This window comes from Perissodus microlepis, chromosome 7 (assembly GCF_051167445.1).
Source record: "Perissodus microlepis isolate ML-2025 ecotype Zambia chromosome 7, ASM5116744v1, whole genome shotgun sequence".
NCBI classification, from domain to species: domain Eukaryota; kingdom Metazoa; phylum Chordata; class Actinopteri; order Cichliformes; family Cichlidae; genus Perissodus; species Perissodus microlepis.
In genome coordinates, this window is record NC_140467.1 from 25,260,153 (window position 1) to 25,280,483 (window position 20,331).

A 20,331-nucleotide genomic window follows, 5' to 3' on the forward strand; every position below is an offset into this window, starting at 1 on the left:
CTAAAAGCTTTGCATATCTTTATTTTAGTGTCAGACACAAATAAAAAAAGTTAATATTTCCCATAATATTAAATATTAAACAGACTAAAAAATATTAAAAATATAAAAAAATATATATATTTCAGTTAAATAACTTTTTCTTTGGTTCTAAATGAGCATGTTTTCATTTGTATGTTTTATTGAAAACGTTAACGCCTCGGGTTTATTCTCTTGTGAATGTCGCATTTCCGAGGGTTGTGAAAGCGTCCGTTTTCCTAACGTTGTGATAAATAGGCTTCACTGTATTCCAACGGGGCGCCCCTCCTGGCCAATCAGTGTGTCTGCAGCAGCTTCGACACCACCCCCCAGCGGCCGCACAGGCGCACTGAGCTTCCAACTGCCATTTTGTGGCAGAAGCTACTCTGCTAAAGCAGGAGAAGGATTAAAACAAACTGCGAAGAAGCCCGCATTTTTTCCTAGTCGGCTAAACTTTGTAGCACAGACTCTGTGCTTTCCGCCGAGTTAAGCAGAAGGAGAAACAGACTAAAAGAGGTAAAGTATCACTACTTTTCACATAAGGGGGGAGTTTGCAGGATCTTTAATCGGCCTCTAGGTGTCACGATGGGGCTCTGGGTCCGGGCAGCTCGTCGGAGAGTGTTTGTCTCCCTCTATCGTTATTGAAAACCCTGTCAAAATATGCTTAAAAACACAAGTTACAATAAATATGTATACATCCAGTTGTATTTCGTACGTATTTGTTAAAATATAGTCGAAGACATGTTGTGAATACTCCGTCGATTTGGTTGGAGAGTTTAGGCCAAGGCGTCCATTTTCTCGCTTCTTTGTTTCCCATTTTTGCTACCTTGACGACATCGAACTGGCGGGTTTAAGTTAGTTAACGTTAGCTTGTTTGCATTAATATAAAGTGTAACCCAGACAATCTTACAAGCACGAAATAATTGTTGCGACATTGGCATCGTTTTGGGTGATCCTGTTCACGTTACTTTGAGCTTTAGCGTGTTGCATAACGTTTAATCAAATCTATATTTGGGGGAAAAAGAAGCGAGATAGCTACTAGCGTTGGTTAGCAGTCACTGTTAGCAAAGCTAACAGGATCACGTCGACCTGACAGGCTTGAGGCCCTCTCTACCCAACGCCCTTAATACGTCTGAATGTTTCGAAGCAACGGAGTCTCGAAACGTGACCCTAACCAACGTTTTACTCAGCACTTTCCTGACGCATCTGCAATACTGGAACCAAACTCTGATTATTGTGGCCCCTCGTTGCAAAGTACACACACGGAAACGGCAACGCCGAAGCAAGTGCGGGAGAGTGACGAGGCATTCACAGCAGAACGATCTTTGGCGTTCTCGAAGATCAGATGAGCATTTAGCGTTCTCCCAGCCGTCTTCCATTATTGAATGTTGCACCTCTCTCCTTTAGCCCATCACGACCTGCTCTGAATTGTCGGGTGTTGTTACACCCGTTGCCAGTTCGTCGCTTATTCTAAGCCCACCTAGAGCCTCATAGCCACAGATATATATTACAGCAGAGAGCTCCCTCTACGACTCGGCTTGGAGAGCTACAAAAATACAGCTATATAAATGCATTGAAAGGGGACGACAACTGACTGCTCCGCTCCGAGTGATTGCTGTTTTGTGGTAAATTTGTTCTGCTGTAAATGGAAGGATGTATGAAGGCCTTTGCCAGAGCCTCCCCAGTTTCCCATATTTAGCAAATAAAGACAAATGTGTCGAATCTCACAAACACATTTCAGGGATTGCCAGTATTCTAAAATCACATTGGGGTTATGGTGTTTGTAAGAGTAGTCACACAGCCACTACTTCATCAAGTGTGTATATATAAATACATACACATCTCTAAATGTGTGGTGTTTTAAGGGTGAAAAAGGTGAATTTTTAGCACAGTATTCAGATCTAAGCACATCATTTCTTGAGCTACCAATGCAATTTTCTCTGAACTGTGTGGTGTGTAAAATGTCAGCATATTTCAAAGCTGATTGTTAGATCTCACCCTTTGTGTACAGTTAAGGGTTTTGCTCAAGTTAAACAATTAGCAGTGATGGTGTCAGTTTTGTTTTGCTTCATTGTTAATAAAGTCTAGTCTTATAGAAGAATGGGGGAGGGGGGGTTGGTGCAGATTTAATGAGTGTGTTAGTACAGATTCAGCCTACCCTGAAACATACTGATTTATTCAGGCTACACAGCAAAATCTCCAGTGTTAAATTAACACTAGAGTGTCTATATGGGTCCACACCTCTGAGTGTTAAATACAACACTGTTGAGTGTTAAATTAACACTTTTGACAGTGTTATATGTTTAAAAGTAACCTAGTCAGTTTTGAAGATTAACAATGGCTAACACTGAGCAGTGCTGATTTTCTAACACTGGAAAATAACTCAAAATGTTAGAAATATTCCAGTGTTAGAAAATCAGCACTGCTCAGTGTTAGTCTTTGTTAATCTTCAAAACTGACTAGGTTACTTTTAAACATATAACACTGTCAAAAGTGTTAATTTAACACTCAACAGTGTTGTATTTAACACTCAGAGGTGTGGACCCATATAGACACTCTCTAGTGTTAATTTAACACTGGAGATTTTGCTGTGTACTGGTAAATAAAATATTTCAAGGGGGGGAAACCAGCAAATGGCAGTAGTCATATATCGCTGATCCTTTATTCTAAGATATTTTTTAAACCTCTTTATATCAGATTTCACCATGATGTGTAACACTACATAGTTTTAATATTGCAGTGTGATCTTGCAGCGGCAGAGAGAAAAATACATGCTGAATGTAGACACTTTTAGTGCGAAACTTTTTTCCTTTTTTTTTTTTTTTTTTTTTCATTCATAGTACTCCTTCAGGTCCACAACCCTTTTCCCTGCTTTATGATGCAGTTAAAGTCACTGCTTGTGAATGTGCACGAAATACATAAGCATATAGTGCTGCTGTGTAATATATCCCTCTCCTGTCCTTCAGGTTGGCAGGGACAGTCAGGTAGCAGGCATTTGATCGAGCACAGCTCAGGGCTTTCAGCAGCAAAAAAAGGAGCTCTCTGGTACAAGAACCCTGCAGACTGCAGCCTAGTCAGCAAAGTCATGTTTAAGTCATTATCCTTTCTATTCCAGGTAACAGCTGTAGTGTTAAGAAAAAGTTGAGCCTTATAAGTTTCACTTTGTTCCCATTCTGAGAGTACAGCTTGATAGTGGCAGCATGGTGTTTGTTTTACATTTTAATATTATCCAGAATCTTAATATTGTACATATCCGGTTCACTAGTTAATGATATGAAATATTTGAATAATCTGTTTTTCATATTTTCACAAGTTCTGAAAGTAAATGCTATGCATACAGAAATCATGTTTTTATGTGCAATAATCCTCAGTATCGGTAGAAATGGGAGAACGTTAAATCAGAAAAATGTCATGTTTTGAGATGGAAGTTTAGCATGCTGGTGAACAGATACATGATCAAACTGTAACCGGCTACTGATTAGTTTCTTCTCCTTTGGTTTTTATATGGTCATAGTTTAGTCGACTTCTTGTGTTCAGTTGTAAGACTGTATACTGCTGTCCTAGACGAAATATGGCCCCACACTGCTAGAAAATGTTTCTTTCCACAACACAATATTTCAGTTCCTACCCAGCATGGACGGGAGGCCAACAGATGGTGTAGGGGTTGTGGATGTCCCCACCAAAGACTTTCCGTCCATCCAAGCTGTTCACAGCCAGGATGCCATGGTGGCAGATCTCCTTCAGCAAGCAGCCGAGGCTGGGGGTGTGGTGGAGGGACAAGCTGGAGTTGTCGTAGAACAAGGTTCTTACTCATTTCATATGTAATTTTACCGTTTAGCTGTTTAAAAAAAAAAGTATTAATTTGTAATGTAAACAGGGACATTTTGACATTAAAACAGTCAAAGGTTTTATCCAACAGGTCTGTTTTATCCAACAGGTCACGGGGAAGGAATGGCAGCAGCCACTCAATCCCAGCAACAGCTAATGGAAGGAGTTGGTGTGGAAGGTGGCACAGGTGTTGAAATGATGGTTATGGACTCATTGGATCCCACCCTGTTGCAGATGAAGACTGAGGTGAGTTACAGTTACATTATTTTACGTTATTTTTCAGGATTTAATAGTTATTTAAACTTAGAAGAAAAATGAAAATATTATGTTTTGATGTCACTTTAGTTTTAGATATGACATTTATTGAATTTAGAGTACCAAGCATGCCTTCCAGAATATGCATCTTTACCACAGTGCTCATTATTATACACAATTGTAGGTAATAGATGCTGCAGTGGGAGGATCATCAGCTGCGGTGGGTGTGGTCGGAGGGGTACCAGGTGGTGCTCACCAAGCTACTGTGACAACTGTGGATCAAACGCAGATAATCACCCTACAGGTACTTTTTTCCATTTCATATTTGTATTTTTTTTCTTTTTTTCTTTGACTTTTATCCATTTGTGGTGTCAACAAAGCCAGTAGACTTTTAATATAGTTTTAATGAAGTTTATGTTTTCTATGTGTTAATGTTGTCTATTAGTTTCAGTAGAGTGCTGGTTACACAGTTGAGCAGGCGACACATATTCCTAAAGCTAATGCAGGCCTGTTTATCCCAAGGCCATTTACTCTTAGCACTTCTCTCAACATTCCCGTCTCTCTCCACTGTTCTATCAAATAAGGCAAACACCCCCCCCCCCCCCCCCCCCCCGGTTGATTTATATATATATATGTGTGTGTGTGTGTGTGTGTGTGTGTGTGTGTGTGTGTGTGTGTGTGTGTGTGTGTGTATAAAATCTCACTACTCTGTTGAAACAGAAGGCATGATTTCTGTTGTCCTGTCCTCAGGTGGTGAACATGGAGGAGCAAGCCGCGTTGGGCTTGGGGGAGCTACAGCTGGTTCAGGTGCCTGTTTCAGCCACTACTGTAGAGGCGCTTCAACAGGGCAATTTTGTAGACACTACTGCAATGCCTAAAGATGGAGACCCAGTTATCTGTCACACCCTTCCACTGCCTGAAGGCTTTCAGGTACACAGATGTACAGCTGTAAACTCATGCACGACATTTGAAAATTATATATGTACTTTAGTCAAAGGTTTAATTTTTTTAGTCGTTTAATGTTGAAAATGATTAGTGTATATTCTTTAGGTCAGGCTCAGAAGCCTTTGTGTAAGAGCTGCTGCAAAGCTTTGGTCTAAATTGAATGTCACATTAATGTAAAGGCCACAGCAGGTCAAACACACCTTGTAAGAACACTTATTTATCACTTGATGTGTCATTTATACAAGCAAGAATTGGGCGAAAGTTTATTTATTTATTTATTTTATTTTTATGTGTTTTTTCACACTAGCCAACCATTGTGACCTTTCTTCAAATTCCAAAAATTCAGTTTGTATCTATTTGGTGAGATCATCCGTGCCCATAGGTGATCATTAGCTAGGCTGCAGTTTATAAGTTGCTGAGAACAGTCTGCCAGCAACTAGACAAGAAGCTTATCTTACCAACTCGGGAAAACATGGTGCAGAGTCAGCAGAATTACAGCAGTCTCAGATAACCTAAAAATATTGTATCTAATAGTAGTGTTGCAAGAAATGATACTAATCAATATTAAAAATTACTATTGAATCAGATACTTTTTTACCACAGTATCTGATTCAATATACTGTGGTACAGTATCAGTACCAACAGTGTTGTTGCTTACTTGACCCGAAAAACGATTGTTTTAATCTTTTATTGTGACAACCTTAACTATGTGAGATATTTTAAAAACGACTAACACAAGGGAAAAGTTTCATTTAAAAGGGCAAGGTTAATATTGCCCTTTTAATGTGCCTACATAAATTATTTTTAGGCACATTAGTATATGTGAGGGGGCAAACTCCTCAAGGTGGATGGTGACCATTGTGGGCATTTAGAAGTCGGCCATCTTGGATACAACTTTTGTTTTTTCAATAGGAAGTCGGCCATGTGACTAGGGATGGGTATTGATAAGATTTTCACGATTCCGATTCCATTTTCGATTCTGTTTAACGATTCGATTCTTTATCAATTCTTTTTTTTTTTTTTTAAAAAAAGGAGAACACTAAGTTCGATTAGCTTAGAACTTTGTTTTATATCTTCTCTTTGAACAAGATAGAAATTTAGGAGTAACATGGCCTTACAAACCCAGCAGTGAGATCTTAAGAGATCCACAGCCTGCGGCTCTTCAATGGGGTGTCACAGGGTCCCCAGGAAAAAAAATTGTAAATGTAAAATAATAAAATAAATATTCTTCTGTAGCAATAACAAAGTATAACATAAATTATTCTGTAGCAATTACACAAGAATATCCAGTAATGTCCCTGCCTACAATTAAACACATTCACTTACCGAAAATCGAGGGCATCTGCTGTGGCAAATGGGTGCAAGCCTTTTACCACAAACTTAGTCACTGCTCGGTGACATTCGTCTATCCTGGCCTGAAAGGAGACGCTACTGGTAGACTGCAGCGAGAACCGCCAGCATCTGAGCCAGCCAGACTCTGTCTGTCTCATCATGGTCACCTAAATGCACAGTAATAGCAGGTTTTGTAATAAGGCAGATCGTGCTAACATAATATGAACTGTTAGTTGATTATTTACCTGCCGCATTAACGGGAGAGGACGTGCAAATGTTACCGCTGCTGCTGGGTTGAGATTCACGAGTCCGGAGCGGAATTAAAAACACGACATTCATTTAAGGTCATCGCGTGTTTTGTGACAAATGCTTTTGCATATTCGTTTGCAAAAATGGCAAACAATTCCAAGGAATTGAAACAGTGAGAACCGGTTCTCAACAAGAACCGGTTTTCGATACCCATCCCTACATGTGACACATCAAACTTATTGGTAATGTCACAAGAAAAACAATGGTGTGCTTGGTTTCAACGTAACTTTATTCTTTCATGAGTTATTTACAAGTTTCTGACCACTTATAAAATGTGTTCAATGTGCTGCCCATTGTGTTGGATTGTCAATGCAACCCTCTTCTCCCACTCTTCACACACTGATAGCAACACCGCAGGAGAAATGCCAGCACAGGCATCCAGTATCCATAGTTTCAGGTGCTGCACATCTCGTATCTTCACACCATAGACAACTGCCTTCAGATGACCCCAAAGATAAAAGTCTAAGTGGGTCAGATCGGGAGACCTTGGGGGCCATTCAACTGGCCCACGACGACCAATCCACTTTCCAGGACACTGTTCATCTAGGAATGCTCGGACCTGGCACCCATAATGTGGTGGTGCACCATCTTGCTGGAAATACTCAGGGAACATGCCAGCTTCAGTGCATAAAGAGGGAAACACATCATCATGTAGCAATTTCAAATATCCAGTGGCCTTGAGGTTTCCATTGATGAAGAATGGACCCACTATCGTTGTACCCCATATACCACACCAAACCATCACTTTTGTTGGTCCAACAGTCTTGGAGGGATCCATCCAATGTGGGTTAGTGTCAGACCAATAGCGGTGGTTTTGTTTGTTAACTTCACCATTCACATAAAAGTTTGCCTCATCACTGAACAAAATCTTCTGCATGAACTGAGGGTCCTGTTCCAATTTTTGTTTTGCCCATTCTGCAAATTCTGTGAGCCGATCTGGGTCATCCTTGTTGAGATGCTGCAGTAGCTGGAGTTTGTAAGGGTGCCATTTGTGAGTAGCTAATATCCGCCGAAGGGATGTTCGACTAATGCCACTCTCCAGTGACATGCGGCGAGTGCTACTCTGTGGGCTCTTGCTGAATGAAGTTTTCTTGCGTCCACATTTTGGCAAATCCAACACTGAACTAGTTTCACAAAACTTAGCAAGTAGTTTGCTAACTGTAGCATGGGAGATGGGTGGTCTCGTAGGGGGTCTTGCATTGAAATCTGCTGCAATGACCTGGTTACTGCGTTCACCAGATATCAACACAATTTCAATCCGATCCTCACGTGTTAACCTCTTCGACATGTCAATGGCTGTGAACAAAGAGAAACTTGTAAATAACTCATGAAAGAATAAAGTTACGTTGAAACCAAGCACACCATTGTTTTTCTTGCGACATTACCAATAAGTTTGATGTGTCACATGGCCCTCTTCCTATTGAAAAAACAAAAGTTGTATCCAAGATGGCCGACTTCTAAATGGCCACCATGGTCACCACCCATCTTGAGGAGTTTGCCCCCTCACATATACTAATGTGCCACAAACAGGACTTTAATATCACCAACCATTCCCATGTTATTACGGTGTATCCATATAAATGGCCCACCCTGTAGAAAGTTCTAACATATAAAGAACTGAAGTGATCAGTGTTTTTAAAAACAATCAAGTGTCCTCTTCGGGTCTGGGTGTCATTAAACTTCCAGTTTGGGTGATATGACAGTAGGAGCATAAAGTTTGAGCTCCTGATCCTTTAGGGAAAAAATAGGTCATAAATGTAAACCTACTTTATCTAGTTGACCACTGAACTCAAGAGATGGTATCACTATCCTGAAAGGAAGGCATACAAGAGCGTCCCACTTCAAGATAAAGGCCCTATTTGTGGGGGAAGAAGACCCTGATGAGAGCCACTTGGGGATGGAGGAACAGGATACTAGCAACTCAACTAATCTTCAAACCATCCTCAAAGAGTTAAGAGACTTCTGCCATGAAAACAGTACTGAACTCCATGAAATTAAAGGCAAAATTGTAAAAATGAGCAAGGGAATGGACCACACTAAAAAAAAAAAAGAATTACAGAGACAGAAGAAAGAATGTTGACACCCATGATAGCTGGCTGGAAGCCAGGTTAATGACCAAGAAGGAAGGTCGAGATGTGAAAGAATTCACAGAATAGAAGAAGACTTGCCCAATGTAGCTGCTTTTGTAGAAAATGCATTGAGGGAGAAGTTGGCTATTTCACATGCTATGGAGCTGGGGATGGAGAGCGCTCACCACTCTGTCGCTCTGAAGCTGCCATGTGCTGCCCCTCAGTGATCCATAGTGGCCAAGTTTGGCAGCTTCAAGGTAAAGGAAGAAGTTTCAAAATTGTCTGGCAGAAAAAGGGGGTTTGTTTTTCAAGACAGGAAGGTTTTCTTGGAACATGATCATGCACCAGAAGTGCTTAGAGAGAAGAAAGAGAAGTCTTTCAAGAGCTCGACAGGTGGTTTTGCTGTTTTATTTGGCAGGGCAAAGGACCCAAGATTAAACTTAAGACCCTGCAAGTGGCTAAAGACAAAGAACGTCTTTTCCTGCCAAGTACTAGAGATTAGTTTAGGGCAGTACAGATCACAACCTTGACGGACATGTGTAACTCAGTCTGCACAGCACAGTGGAAGGAGATGGAAATATAAAGTCATATTCCATTACAGGGAGTAATGAGTGACAGAACCCGCTCCACCTTAATGAATCCAACCCCTGGATATAAACATCTCTTAGGACTTAGTTCAGTGTCATCAGAGAGAAGCAACCCAAGGAACTCTATAGACTGATACACTGGATAATATACGACCCTGAATTCAGCCCTAATAAAACTGATAGTTGATTTAAGAATGATATAGATATAGGTTATAGGATAAAAGACATAGGTTTGGTTAAATAAACAATTTACTTAGTGGGACCACTTTTAAAATGCTTTGAAGATTTGAAAAAACAAGGATTGGCAAATCAAGACTTCTATAGATTTTCACAAAAATCAACATTATATGGGAAATGTGTTTAAAAAGAAAGATGTTGAAGCAGATGTGTCAGTTGTTTTTAAAGGTTCTCTTAATGGCATATAAATCAATTCAGGGAATTCGATACATTTCTAAAATATACCAAGGATTACACAAATTGAAAGTGTAAAATCATAAGAGCTATAATGGAAAAATGTGAAAAGGAGGGAAATTTTAAAATGGAACCGGAAACTTAGGAAAACATATCAGTACCAGTGGACTTCCTCTCTGTCCTTGAGAGAGTAACTTTCTCCACAGAGAATTAACTTGCTGGAGATCCTGTGGTGAAACAAAATGCCAACCACTTACATATTTTCTTGGCTTTCCCACTGATCCTCCGGTACTGGACATACATTAGCAAGAAATTAGGAAAAAACATTTAACGTAGCAATTCTGTTATCATTTGAAACCTTATACTTTGGTTCCAATCTTCAAATTCTGGAGGGTGATGTAAAGAGGTAGTTGTTGAACGTTCTGCTGGTAAGTCAGTAAGAAACCACTCACTAAAAAGTGGCTAACTATAGTTTCCCCTTTAACTAAGATGCTGCTCACCTTTCTCTACTGGTTCATTAGTACTTAAGTTTTGGTGGGGTTTTTTTGCTTTCATTCTCTGTTTTATTACTCTTGGTAATAATTTTGCACCAAAAGTGCATTTAACTCAATTGTAGTGCCTGTATGTTCTGAATAAAAACTTGAATAACGCCCCCTGACTGAGCAGTTTGTGCCTTTTCATGTTTAGGTAGTTAAGGTTGGTGCTAATGGTGAGGTGGAGACTGTGGAACAGGAGGAGGAAGGAGCAGAAACGCAACCTGACGAGGAGGAAGATGAAGAGGTGGGTAACCAGCTTCTGGAAGAGGGGGAAGAGGAGCCTGTTCAGCCTCCAAATGACGACCCAAACTGGGCTAAGGACCCAGACTATCAGCCACCATCTGGAGTTGTTAAGAAGATCAAAAAGGTAAGAAAGGTGGTGGGATTGTTATTTTTGTAAATGCAGATTTAAGAGACTTTGCTGTACTGGAACTGAACTTGCTGTTTGTCCAGGGTAAAAAGAGTCGTCTGCGTTATGCTGAGGGAGACAAGGATATGGATGTCAGTGTCTATGACTTTGAGGAAGAACAGCAGGAGGGCCTTCTGTCTGAGGTCAATGCTGAGAAAGTGGTCGGCAACATGAAACCACCTAAACCTACCAAGATAAAGAAGAAGGGTAAGTAAAGGGCTTTTTCCATTAGCACCTACTCGGATCGATTTGACACCACTTGAGGCAGTACAACTCTGCTTGAGTTGTACATTAGTGTGCCTGGGGTTGTTTTATCTTTGCAGCCCTAAAGATTGTATAATTTTTAAATCCCTTAATCGGTCGGCTCCATCTTATCTTTCTGATCTCATAACACCTTATGTTATTTCAAGGTCACTGAGATCTGCTGACCAGCTATCCCTCCATGCTCCAAAGACTAGACGTAAGAGCAGAAGGGACTGAGCTTTCTATGTCATAGCTCCTAAATTGTGGAATGAGTTACTTCCCCATGTTATGCCTTAAATCTCAAATTTATTCTGTGCTTTGTATGGTTTGTATGTGTGGTGTATCTCTTAATTTATTGTTTAAACCTTTGTTTCATGTGCTTTATAAATAAATTTACATGGGTTGGAGATTAGCACTGCACTAACCCAGCGTAGCTGCAAAATACTTATAACCACAGAAAGTTAGGTTGAAATACACAGCATAGGAGGATCAGCTGGCTGTTTAGGCTACTGCAGCCATACACACCAGTACGTTAGTGTGTGAATGAGATAAGATAAAATGACAACAGAAACCATTAATGAAAACTCGAGTGGCAATGTTACCAAACATAACAAGCCAGCAGATACAGCCTAAGGCTAAAAAAACCCCCATTAATATCTAGGTTCCTGTACACTATTGTACCTTACAGTAATATACAGGAACATGTGACAGAAAACAATTATTAAATCAAAACTAGCTTTACTTAGCAAACCTACCCTACAGCCATGTGTTTGGTTTTTTTTGTTTGTTTTGTGCTGCAGCAATTGTTCACTTCGCTCATTTATTAAACACAGACATGTATGACAACAGGCGTTAAACAAGTCGGCAATTCACTGTTCATTTTGAGATTAGCCACAACTTGTGATTTTTATAATTTCTTTAAAAATGATTCCCAAAATCTATATATGTACATGGGTTAATAATCCTGGTACTCTAGGCCAGAGGTCTCCAACCTTTTTTGCGCCACGGACCGGTTTATGCCCGACAATATTTTCACGGACCGGCCTTTAATGTGTCGCGGATAAATACAACAAAATAAAACTAGTACCGGTACCGAAAAAAAGAAGATTTATTCATAACACACGTGAAAAGACCCAGGAAAACCGAGTTAACGATAAAAACGATAACAAAATAACGCTGAAAACCGATAAAAACCCTGAAAACCATACATTTCACACCTGAGCCTCAACTCTCGCGGCCCGGTACCAAACGACTCACGGACCGGTACCGGTCCGAGGCCCGGGGGTTGGGGACCGCTGCTCTAGGCAATTGATATAGTAAGTTGGTTGCAAGGATCCATCTTTGTTATGCCAAACAAACTTAAACCTAGTCCAGATTATGCACATTGACTTAATGTGTTTAGACAGGCTACCAAGACGCTTGGACTGTCTTGTTTATTTGTCTTCTCTGATATAAATCAGCTCTGAACGATCAAAACAAAAGTGATCACACAACAAGAATATGAATAGAGATGTACAGTCAGTCCTAACTTAATGGTTCAGCAGCTGTATTTAACAGTTGAAACTTAATATTGTAAGTTAAGACTGTTTTAGTTAAAGGCGCGTGCCCCATAGATGCAGCTAGCCCCAAATGCATTGCATTGTTTTGCTATACAAACACTGTTACTGAATATGAAATCTTTCGATGTCTTTGTTGTTTGTTAGGAGTGAAGAAGACATTTCAGTGTGAGCTGTGTAGCTACACATGCCCTCGACGCTCCAACTTGGACAGGCACATGAAGAGCCACACAGATGAGAGACCTCACAAATGTCATTTGTGTGGAAGAGCTTTTAGGACAGTCACTTTGCTAAGAAACCATCTCAACACTCACACCGGTAAACATGAATCTGTGGTGTCATTAAAATGTACAACGTTGTACTGTGCTGATAGTTCAATATTTTTTTCCACACAAGTATGCAAGGATTGCTTCCATATATCTTACATTTATTTATGCAGGAACTCGTCCACACAAGTGCACAGACTGTGATATGGCTTTTGTGACTAGTGGAGAGCTGGTTCGCCATCGTCGCTACAAGCACACACACGAGAAACCCTTCAAATGCTCCATGTGTGACTATGCCAGTGTGGAGGCAAGTTTATCTATTGTCTGCTTTGTGTTCTTGGTGTTTAAGTGTTTACCAAAATGTAACTTTGTGTGTGACTGTTGTGTAGGTGAGCAAATTAAAGCGTCACATTCGTTCCCACACCGGCGAGCGTCCATTCCAGTGCAGTCTTTGCAGTTACGCTAGCAGAGACACTTACAAGCTGAAGAGACACATGAGGACACACTCAGGTAAAGCCGACACCTTAACTGCTCCTCTCCTGTGTGTTTAAAGAACTGAAGGGCAATGAAGTGTTTTCTTTGGTGCACAGCTTTATTGATTGTTTTCATGCAAAAGAATAATAAATTGCTTCCCAAACTAAATTACTCAAGTTAGAAATGGTACGGACTGCTAGTACCCAGTTACTCCAATATTGGCATATAGGCCTCTTTGAGAAATGAGAAAGAAATGAAAAACATGAAACTGTAAAAAATTGTATGTGCTCAATCATCATTCTTAGGAGAGAAACCCTATGAGTGCTACATCTGCCATGCCCGATTCACCCAGAGTGGAACCATGAAGATGCACATTCTGCAGAAGCACACTGAAAATGTGGCCAAATTCCACTGTCCACACTGTGACACTGTCATTGCACGCAAAAGTGACTTGGGTAAAACACACTGTGTAAACACACAAACACACATGGTGCTTTACTTTAACTTGCTGTTTCTGCCACCTAATTTACTTTCCTGTCATCTGTGTGCTATCGTAGGTGTCCATCTTCGTAAGCAACACTCATTCATTGAGACTGGAAAGAAATGTCGTTACTGTGACGCAGTTTTCCATGAGCGCTACGCTCTAATCCAGCACCAGAAGTCACATAAGAATGAGAAGAGGTTCAAATGTGACATGTGTGACTACTGCTGTCGCCAGGTCTGTAATACAACTGATATTGTGTGACAACCAGGTTTTTCATATTTGTAGTAATATTGTTTCAGTTTAGTATCAAGTGTGAATCATCTACTCATGTTTAAAAGTCTGAGAGTGAGTCTGGAAGCTGAAGGCTCTGCAGTTTGATAGCAGCAAACTGTACTGGGACAGTATGGTGTTATGGTGGATAACCACTAAAACTGTTTTTGAGCCGTTACCCCAGCAGGTCAGCATGCATGGACACCGAGAATGAGATGATGTAGGATTTCGTTTTCAGGAATTTCATTATAGGATTTTTTTTTCAATTCATACCATAAGTGCATGTACAAGGAGGCTGAGGGATCTAGCACCGGCAGCCACCAGTATTCTTGACTTCTCCAGTCATGGTGGACAAAGCTAAGAGTCTTAGCACAATGACAATACTAATTTAATACATCAATTAGGATATGAATTACTTTGATCACTGCGCTATCGCTATTAACTTAACCATTATCGATCCCTGACGTCATCAGCACAACACTACACAGTGTAAATGAGACCATATGACCATACATTCAGCAGTCTGTCAACTATCTAACTGCTGGCCGTTATTGCATGCATGATATATGAAATAATATTTGCTGCTAACAGTGAAAACTGTGGTTTCATGTTGCTGTGTCCAGGAGCGCCACATGGTCATGCATCGCCGAACCCACACTGGAGAGAAACCATATGCCTGCAGCCAGTGTGAAAAGACCTTCAGACAGAAGCAGCTCCTGGACATGCACTTCAAACGCTACCATGACCCCAACTTTATCCCTGCCACCTTTGTTTGTCCCAAGTGTAACAAGACCTTCACCCGAAGGGTAAGGATACATGTGTTTTTAGCTGTCACACATGAAGTGAAAGCTAAGGGTCAACTCCTAGGCCAGCTAGTTACCTGCAAGTCACAACACAGACTGTTTACGAGTGTGTTTCTTTTAGAACACCATGGCTCGCCACGCGGAGAACTGCAGCGGTGAGGTGGAGGATGCTGAGAATGGAGCTACAATCCCAAAGAAAGGAAGAAGAGGAAGAAAGAGGAAGATGAGGAGCAGGAGGGATGATGATGATGACAGTGGTGAGACGTGGACGCTGTTTTGGGGTTTATACAGGGCTGTGTTTTTCTGTAACTATGTTCAACTAGATTGTTTTGTGTGTGTTCATTCAGATGAGGATCATGCTGAGCAGGATGATGATGAGGAAGAGGGTGAGGGTGAGGAAGAGTCATCACTTCTACAGGAAGAGGAGGACCCAGAAAGCATGGAACTGGACCAGGCTCCAGCCGCCATTCCTGTACCAGCCCCCGATGAGCCACCAGTCAAGAGGAAACGAGGCCGCCCCCCCAAAAATGCCCCCAAGCCTCCAACACCCAGCAAGTCCGTTAGAGTTGCTACCAAAACAACTGCTTCTGGTGAGCATTAAAATACAAATTTAAAAAAGAAGTAATCTAAAAAGAGTAACCTCTATGAATAGTAAAGTGTCCTGCTCTAGCATTAACGGGCTTTCTTTTTTAACTGTAGTGTCTGTGACAAATTAGAAATGAATGTATGCCATATATGTTAGTGATTAATAACCGTAGAAGACGAGTACTCTAGTAAACGAACCTGTCGTTTTTGATAGTGCTATGGATAGTAAGACATATGCCTGTTGTGCTTTTTAGCTGCTGCCATCATTCAGGTGGAGGATGAGAGCACTGGGGCAGTGGAGAACATCATAGTGAAGAAGGAGGAAGGCGATGCCTCTGCAGCGACTCCTCTGGAGCAGGGAGTGGCCCTCACTGTGGAGGGGGTGGGGCTTGATGAAGGGGTAGAGACTGTTGAGCTTCCTGTGAACGAAGAAACAGCGGCAGCTTCAGCCAACGGAGATTTGACACCAGAGATGATCCTTAGCATGATGGACCGGTGAACGTAACACGGAAACGCACATGTAGCCGGACTATGACTAAAATTACTGCATATTTCCCCATGGCCTTCATTTCGTGCTTCATCCAATGGCAGCCGTTCTGCTAAAATGGCTTCCGAATGCGACAGCAGGAGCAGTCGTGCACTAAGAGTAGAAGCTGCATGTATGTGTTTAAACACAATGTCTTCACATCCCTGTGTGTCAGCCTGTATGCCCATGTTTCAGGTCTCTGTCACACATCCTTCCGTGACCCTTACTGTACACAGATAATGTCAAAGCTAAAACTGCTCTCTGCTGTTAAATGCTTTTTTTCCAGTTTGAATGTCTTTTCAATGGCTCTAAGTGGATTTTGCTAATTATTCCTACCCAAAGCCACATCCTGTGCCAGTCTCTACCCACACACCCTCTCCATGTCTTTAATATGAGAACATTATTTGATGGAACTTTACATTCAAGTATTTTTTTTTTTTTTGTTTTTTGTTTTTTAGAAGAAGAACTGTGAGATGTCCTGCTTGCAGTTCTTTACAACTATGCTGATTTTGCAAATTCCAAGTGTGTGTGTGTGTGTGTGTGTGTGTGTGTGTGTGTGTGTGAGTAAGTAAGTCTGGGTATAAATGTAGCTTTTCCTAACAATGACATTATATGGTACTTTCAGATGCCATTTTTGCTTAGTTTTGTGATTTTAATTTTTTTTTCCTAAAGCCACATGGTCACCATAGTGGTGTTATTAGTCAGCTGTTTGTACACTGAGTTAGCAGAATGAGTCTTCCTGTGAGTAGGCATGGGGTAAGTGTTGACATCAATAGAAGTGAGTGATGATAGTTTTTCAGCCTTCTTGTTAAACCTTGTTGTGAACTGAAACTAGCCCCCAGTCAACTTATGTAAACTAAAACGGAAGAGACGGCTCATAAATGAGTTTGGCCATATCACACACGCAGCCGAAACTTCAACTGTTTCACACATGGGAGATATTTGTCATTCATATGTCACTGAATGTTTCTCCTCCTGTCCACATTTTTGAAGGAAAGGGTCGTACACGTCTCATGAAACCCTGCTGGTTGGAGAAAATGTGGATAATCCTACTTATACAATATCGTATTATAGCAGTGGTTTTTGAACACCCCAAGCACTTCAGCTAATCCCAGTTCTTACTGTAACAGTCATTATGCATTTTGTAAATCAGTCGCTCAAACACGTTCTTCACCTACAATAATCAGTGAAAACTAGCTGTGGCGGATGGAGTGCATGTACATACACATTTTAACACCTTTGAATGTTTTTATTATCTGAACATGTGTTGGGAAAGAGACAGCAAGGCTTGCATGTATTTTTCTAAACCTGAGTGTCCTGAGCGAAGGGCCCTCACCATCATGCTTTCATTCTACAGATTAGCATATATACCCAAACCAACTGAATTGATTTCTGCCACCCCCGACTGTCTCTCGGTTAGCTTGTGTCTGCTGTGATGCATTACAGTTTAATTTTTGATCTTTCTGTAGTTGTCACTGTTTCTCTGCAGTTGGTTGAGTTCAATGCGTAGTGGGGCCAGTTTGACTTCTAGTGGACTGTAAGTTGTTGCTTGAAGACGGGTTTGTATCTAAAAACAGAAGTGACTTGGAACTCGTTTGTAGGGACAGAATGACCCTTGTGCAAATGCACAACATACTGGATCTTATCTGGCCAAGTTGGTCCCCTGCCTTCATCATCTCTGAGGGAAAGCTGCATTTAAGCCTCTGCGTTCAGTTCGTCATACATTTCAGTTTCTTCGTGTCTGCACACTCACACATTAGCCTTATTTTTGCAGTACATCAGTGGCTTTCAGCTATATGAACACTGTGAAAAGTAACTGCTAATGTAAGCTGAATGTTTTCTGCCATTGCTGCACCATCCTCCACCATCAAGTTTTCCAGCTGGTAGTGCAGTGTGCATATCATATTTTAGGTTTTAGCTAAACTGCTTTACACTAAGACTGAACCAACTGAGGTATTGGAAAAGCCCCATTGATAGAGCTGTTTGGCAAATTGCTACTTTTGTATTTCCATGTTGTCGTTCTCACTTCCACTCAGTTTCCAGGATTCCTCAAGATCCAAGTGTCAACAGATAATATGATTTGATTTCTCTGAAGACAGTTGAATTATGGATTATTACAGCCATAAGGTGACTTTAGCTCTTCTGTAATGTAAATGCCCAGTTGTGTAAAAAATGAATCAGATTTGCACTGTACAGTTGTGGTCAGGCATCTTCCTGTGTAACAAGACAAATGTTCAGTTACCTGATCTGTCATATTCATGTCCTGATGGAATGATTTGAGGTTATATGACTGTTCTGAAATCAGTGCGGGGTTTTGTTTTGGTTTTTTTTGTTGTTGTTATTTGTTTGTTTTGGGGTTGTTTTGTTTTTTAAATTCCATATTGTTTGTTTTTGCAGAAAAATTGAGAAAATTGTTTTAAGATTAAGTGTCCGCATTTTAAGACCAAGAAAACAAATGTTTGTGATGTCATTTTTGAAAATGAGAAATTGTACAGCTGATGAAAATTAAAATCATCTTAATGGGCTTATGACTGCTGCATAATTCTGTTCTTTTAACTTAAACATGTAGTTATTCAAAAAGGTGGGATTATAAAATACATTTGTGATCAGTTTACAAACACCAATGGGCATGAATGCCATAGTAATTTGGGGCTTTTATTGATTTCTTTGAACTTTTTGGTTTGCTTTTTGTTTTTTACAAGGTAGAATGATTACATATCATACATCGATAATGACTTAAGAAAATGAGAATTAGGTGCACAAGTGAATAATTATTTAGTATTTTATCTGTACATGGTCAAAATCTGCACATCATCTTCTTTCGGCTGCTTCCTTTAGCGGTCATCACAGCAGCTAACATCTTTGCTCTGTCACACCAGCCCTGTGCGTGTCCTCCTTCACTACACCCATGAATCTTATCTGTGCTCTTGCTTTTTTTTCCCTTCCTACTCTACAGCCAGTGTCTTCACTGCTCATGTCAAAATTGTCTCAGCCTTGCAGCTCTTACTTTGTCTCCAAAGCACTCAACGTTAGCTTTCCATCCGATATACTTGTATATGCTGTCCATTGTGGTCACACACTCAGCACCTCAAGTCCAGCCTGTTGTTTGTTTGTTTTTTTGTTTTCCAAACTATAGATCACAATGTCACCTGTGAACATCTTAGCAGACAAACTGCCAAATGTCATCTGTCAACCTGTCCATCATCACTCCATGAAGGAGCTCAAAGTAGATCCCTGATGTAACCTCAACCCATCTGTCCCTTCTACCTCAACACTGCCTTTCTGTCCTCACACTGTACCTGTTCTGCGCCACCCTCACATACTTCTCTGCCACACCTGACTTCCTCACAAAGCTTTCTCTAGATCCAGAAATACACAGTGCGTCTCTTTCCGACCACCTTTTTATTTATCCATCAACACTGTCGTCCTCTCGCTTTTATTTATTCATCAGCTTCTCAAAGTACTCCTTCCATCTTCTCAACACTTTCTCACCCCCAGGTTGTAATATTTCGGTCTCAATTTTTAATCATTGTAATCCTTTCCAGCTCGATCTCTCTACCCAGCCAATGGGTACAAGTCCTTTTTTCCTGCCTTATTTCCCTCCTCACCCTCAACCGATCTCGGCAGATGGCCGCACCTTCCTGAGCCTGGTTTTACTGGAGGCTTCTTCCTGTTAAAAGGGAGTTTTTCCTTCTCACTGTTGCCAAAGCACTTTCTCATAGGCAGTGGTCTGATTATTGGGGTTTCTCTGTATTATTGTACTGTCTGTAGCCTACAATATAAAGTGCTTTGAGGCAACTGTTTTTTGTGATTTCAATAAAATTGAATTGAACACTGTGGCGGGGGCGTGGTTTGCTGGCCTGCTGCAGAGGAGGGGTGACACAGTGAGCTCTCTGGGCGGCACGGAGGCGGGGAGGCAACAGGTGTACGGGACTGCGTTAATGAGGGAGATGTGTTTTTGTGTGCCCACAGTGAGATGGGGCAGAGAGACGGAGTGGCTGCGTCCGAGGCGGGTGCCAAAAAACCGCAGATTATTTTCAAAATAAAAAGACACTAAGCATAACCCGTGTGTGTGTGTGTGTGGGTCCTGTGTCACAAACACTAGGCAATCCACCTTTACTGCTCCATAGGCATTAGGAGTATGCCGGCTTGTACACATACACGAGAGACACGAGAGTTCTTCTTTACTGATGTTTACTGTGCTTCTCTTAACGTACACAGGTACACCGTAGAACTTGTGAATACAAATGTACAAGAAAATTATATTTCAGCATTAAAACATATTACAATATAAAATTCACAAAATATAAACAAACATACCACTTTGGCCTGCAAGTAGACAAACCGGTGTAACTGGAACTTAGGGCTTATTTCTTCTTTCTTAGCTTGACTTTTACACGGCTAGACCGTCACCATGCGCAGCTTCTC

General features: G+C 40.9%; 1 protein-coding gene across 1 annotated transcript; it reads left to right on the plus strand.

Moving 5' to 3' along the window:
* Positions 1 to 198: 198 nt before the first annotated feature.
* ctcf (CCCTC-binding factor (zinc finger protein)) lies at positions 199 to 18,431 on the plus strand. Its single transcript, XM_084934358.1, has 16 exons — positions 199 to 531; positions 3,637 to 3,817; positions 3,953 to 4,089; positions 4,283 to 4,402; positions 4,849 to 5,028; positions 10,439 to 10,654; positions 10,741 to 10,903; positions 12,643 to 12,813; positions 12,935 to 13,068; positions 13,151 to 13,271; positions 13,541 to 13,690; positions 13,793 to 13,953; positions 14,613 to 14,795; positions 14,914 to 15,049; positions 15,140 to 15,382; positions 15,632 to 18,431. Exons 2-16 carry the CDS (start codon positions 3,649 to 3,651, stop codon positions 15,874 to 15,876), a joined length of 2,529 nt encoding a protein of 842 aa, XP_084790484.1. The 5' UTR covers positions 199 to 531; positions 3,637 to 3,648; the 3' UTR covers positions 15,877 to 18,431.
* Positions 18,432 to 20,331: the final 1,900 nt, after the last annotated feature.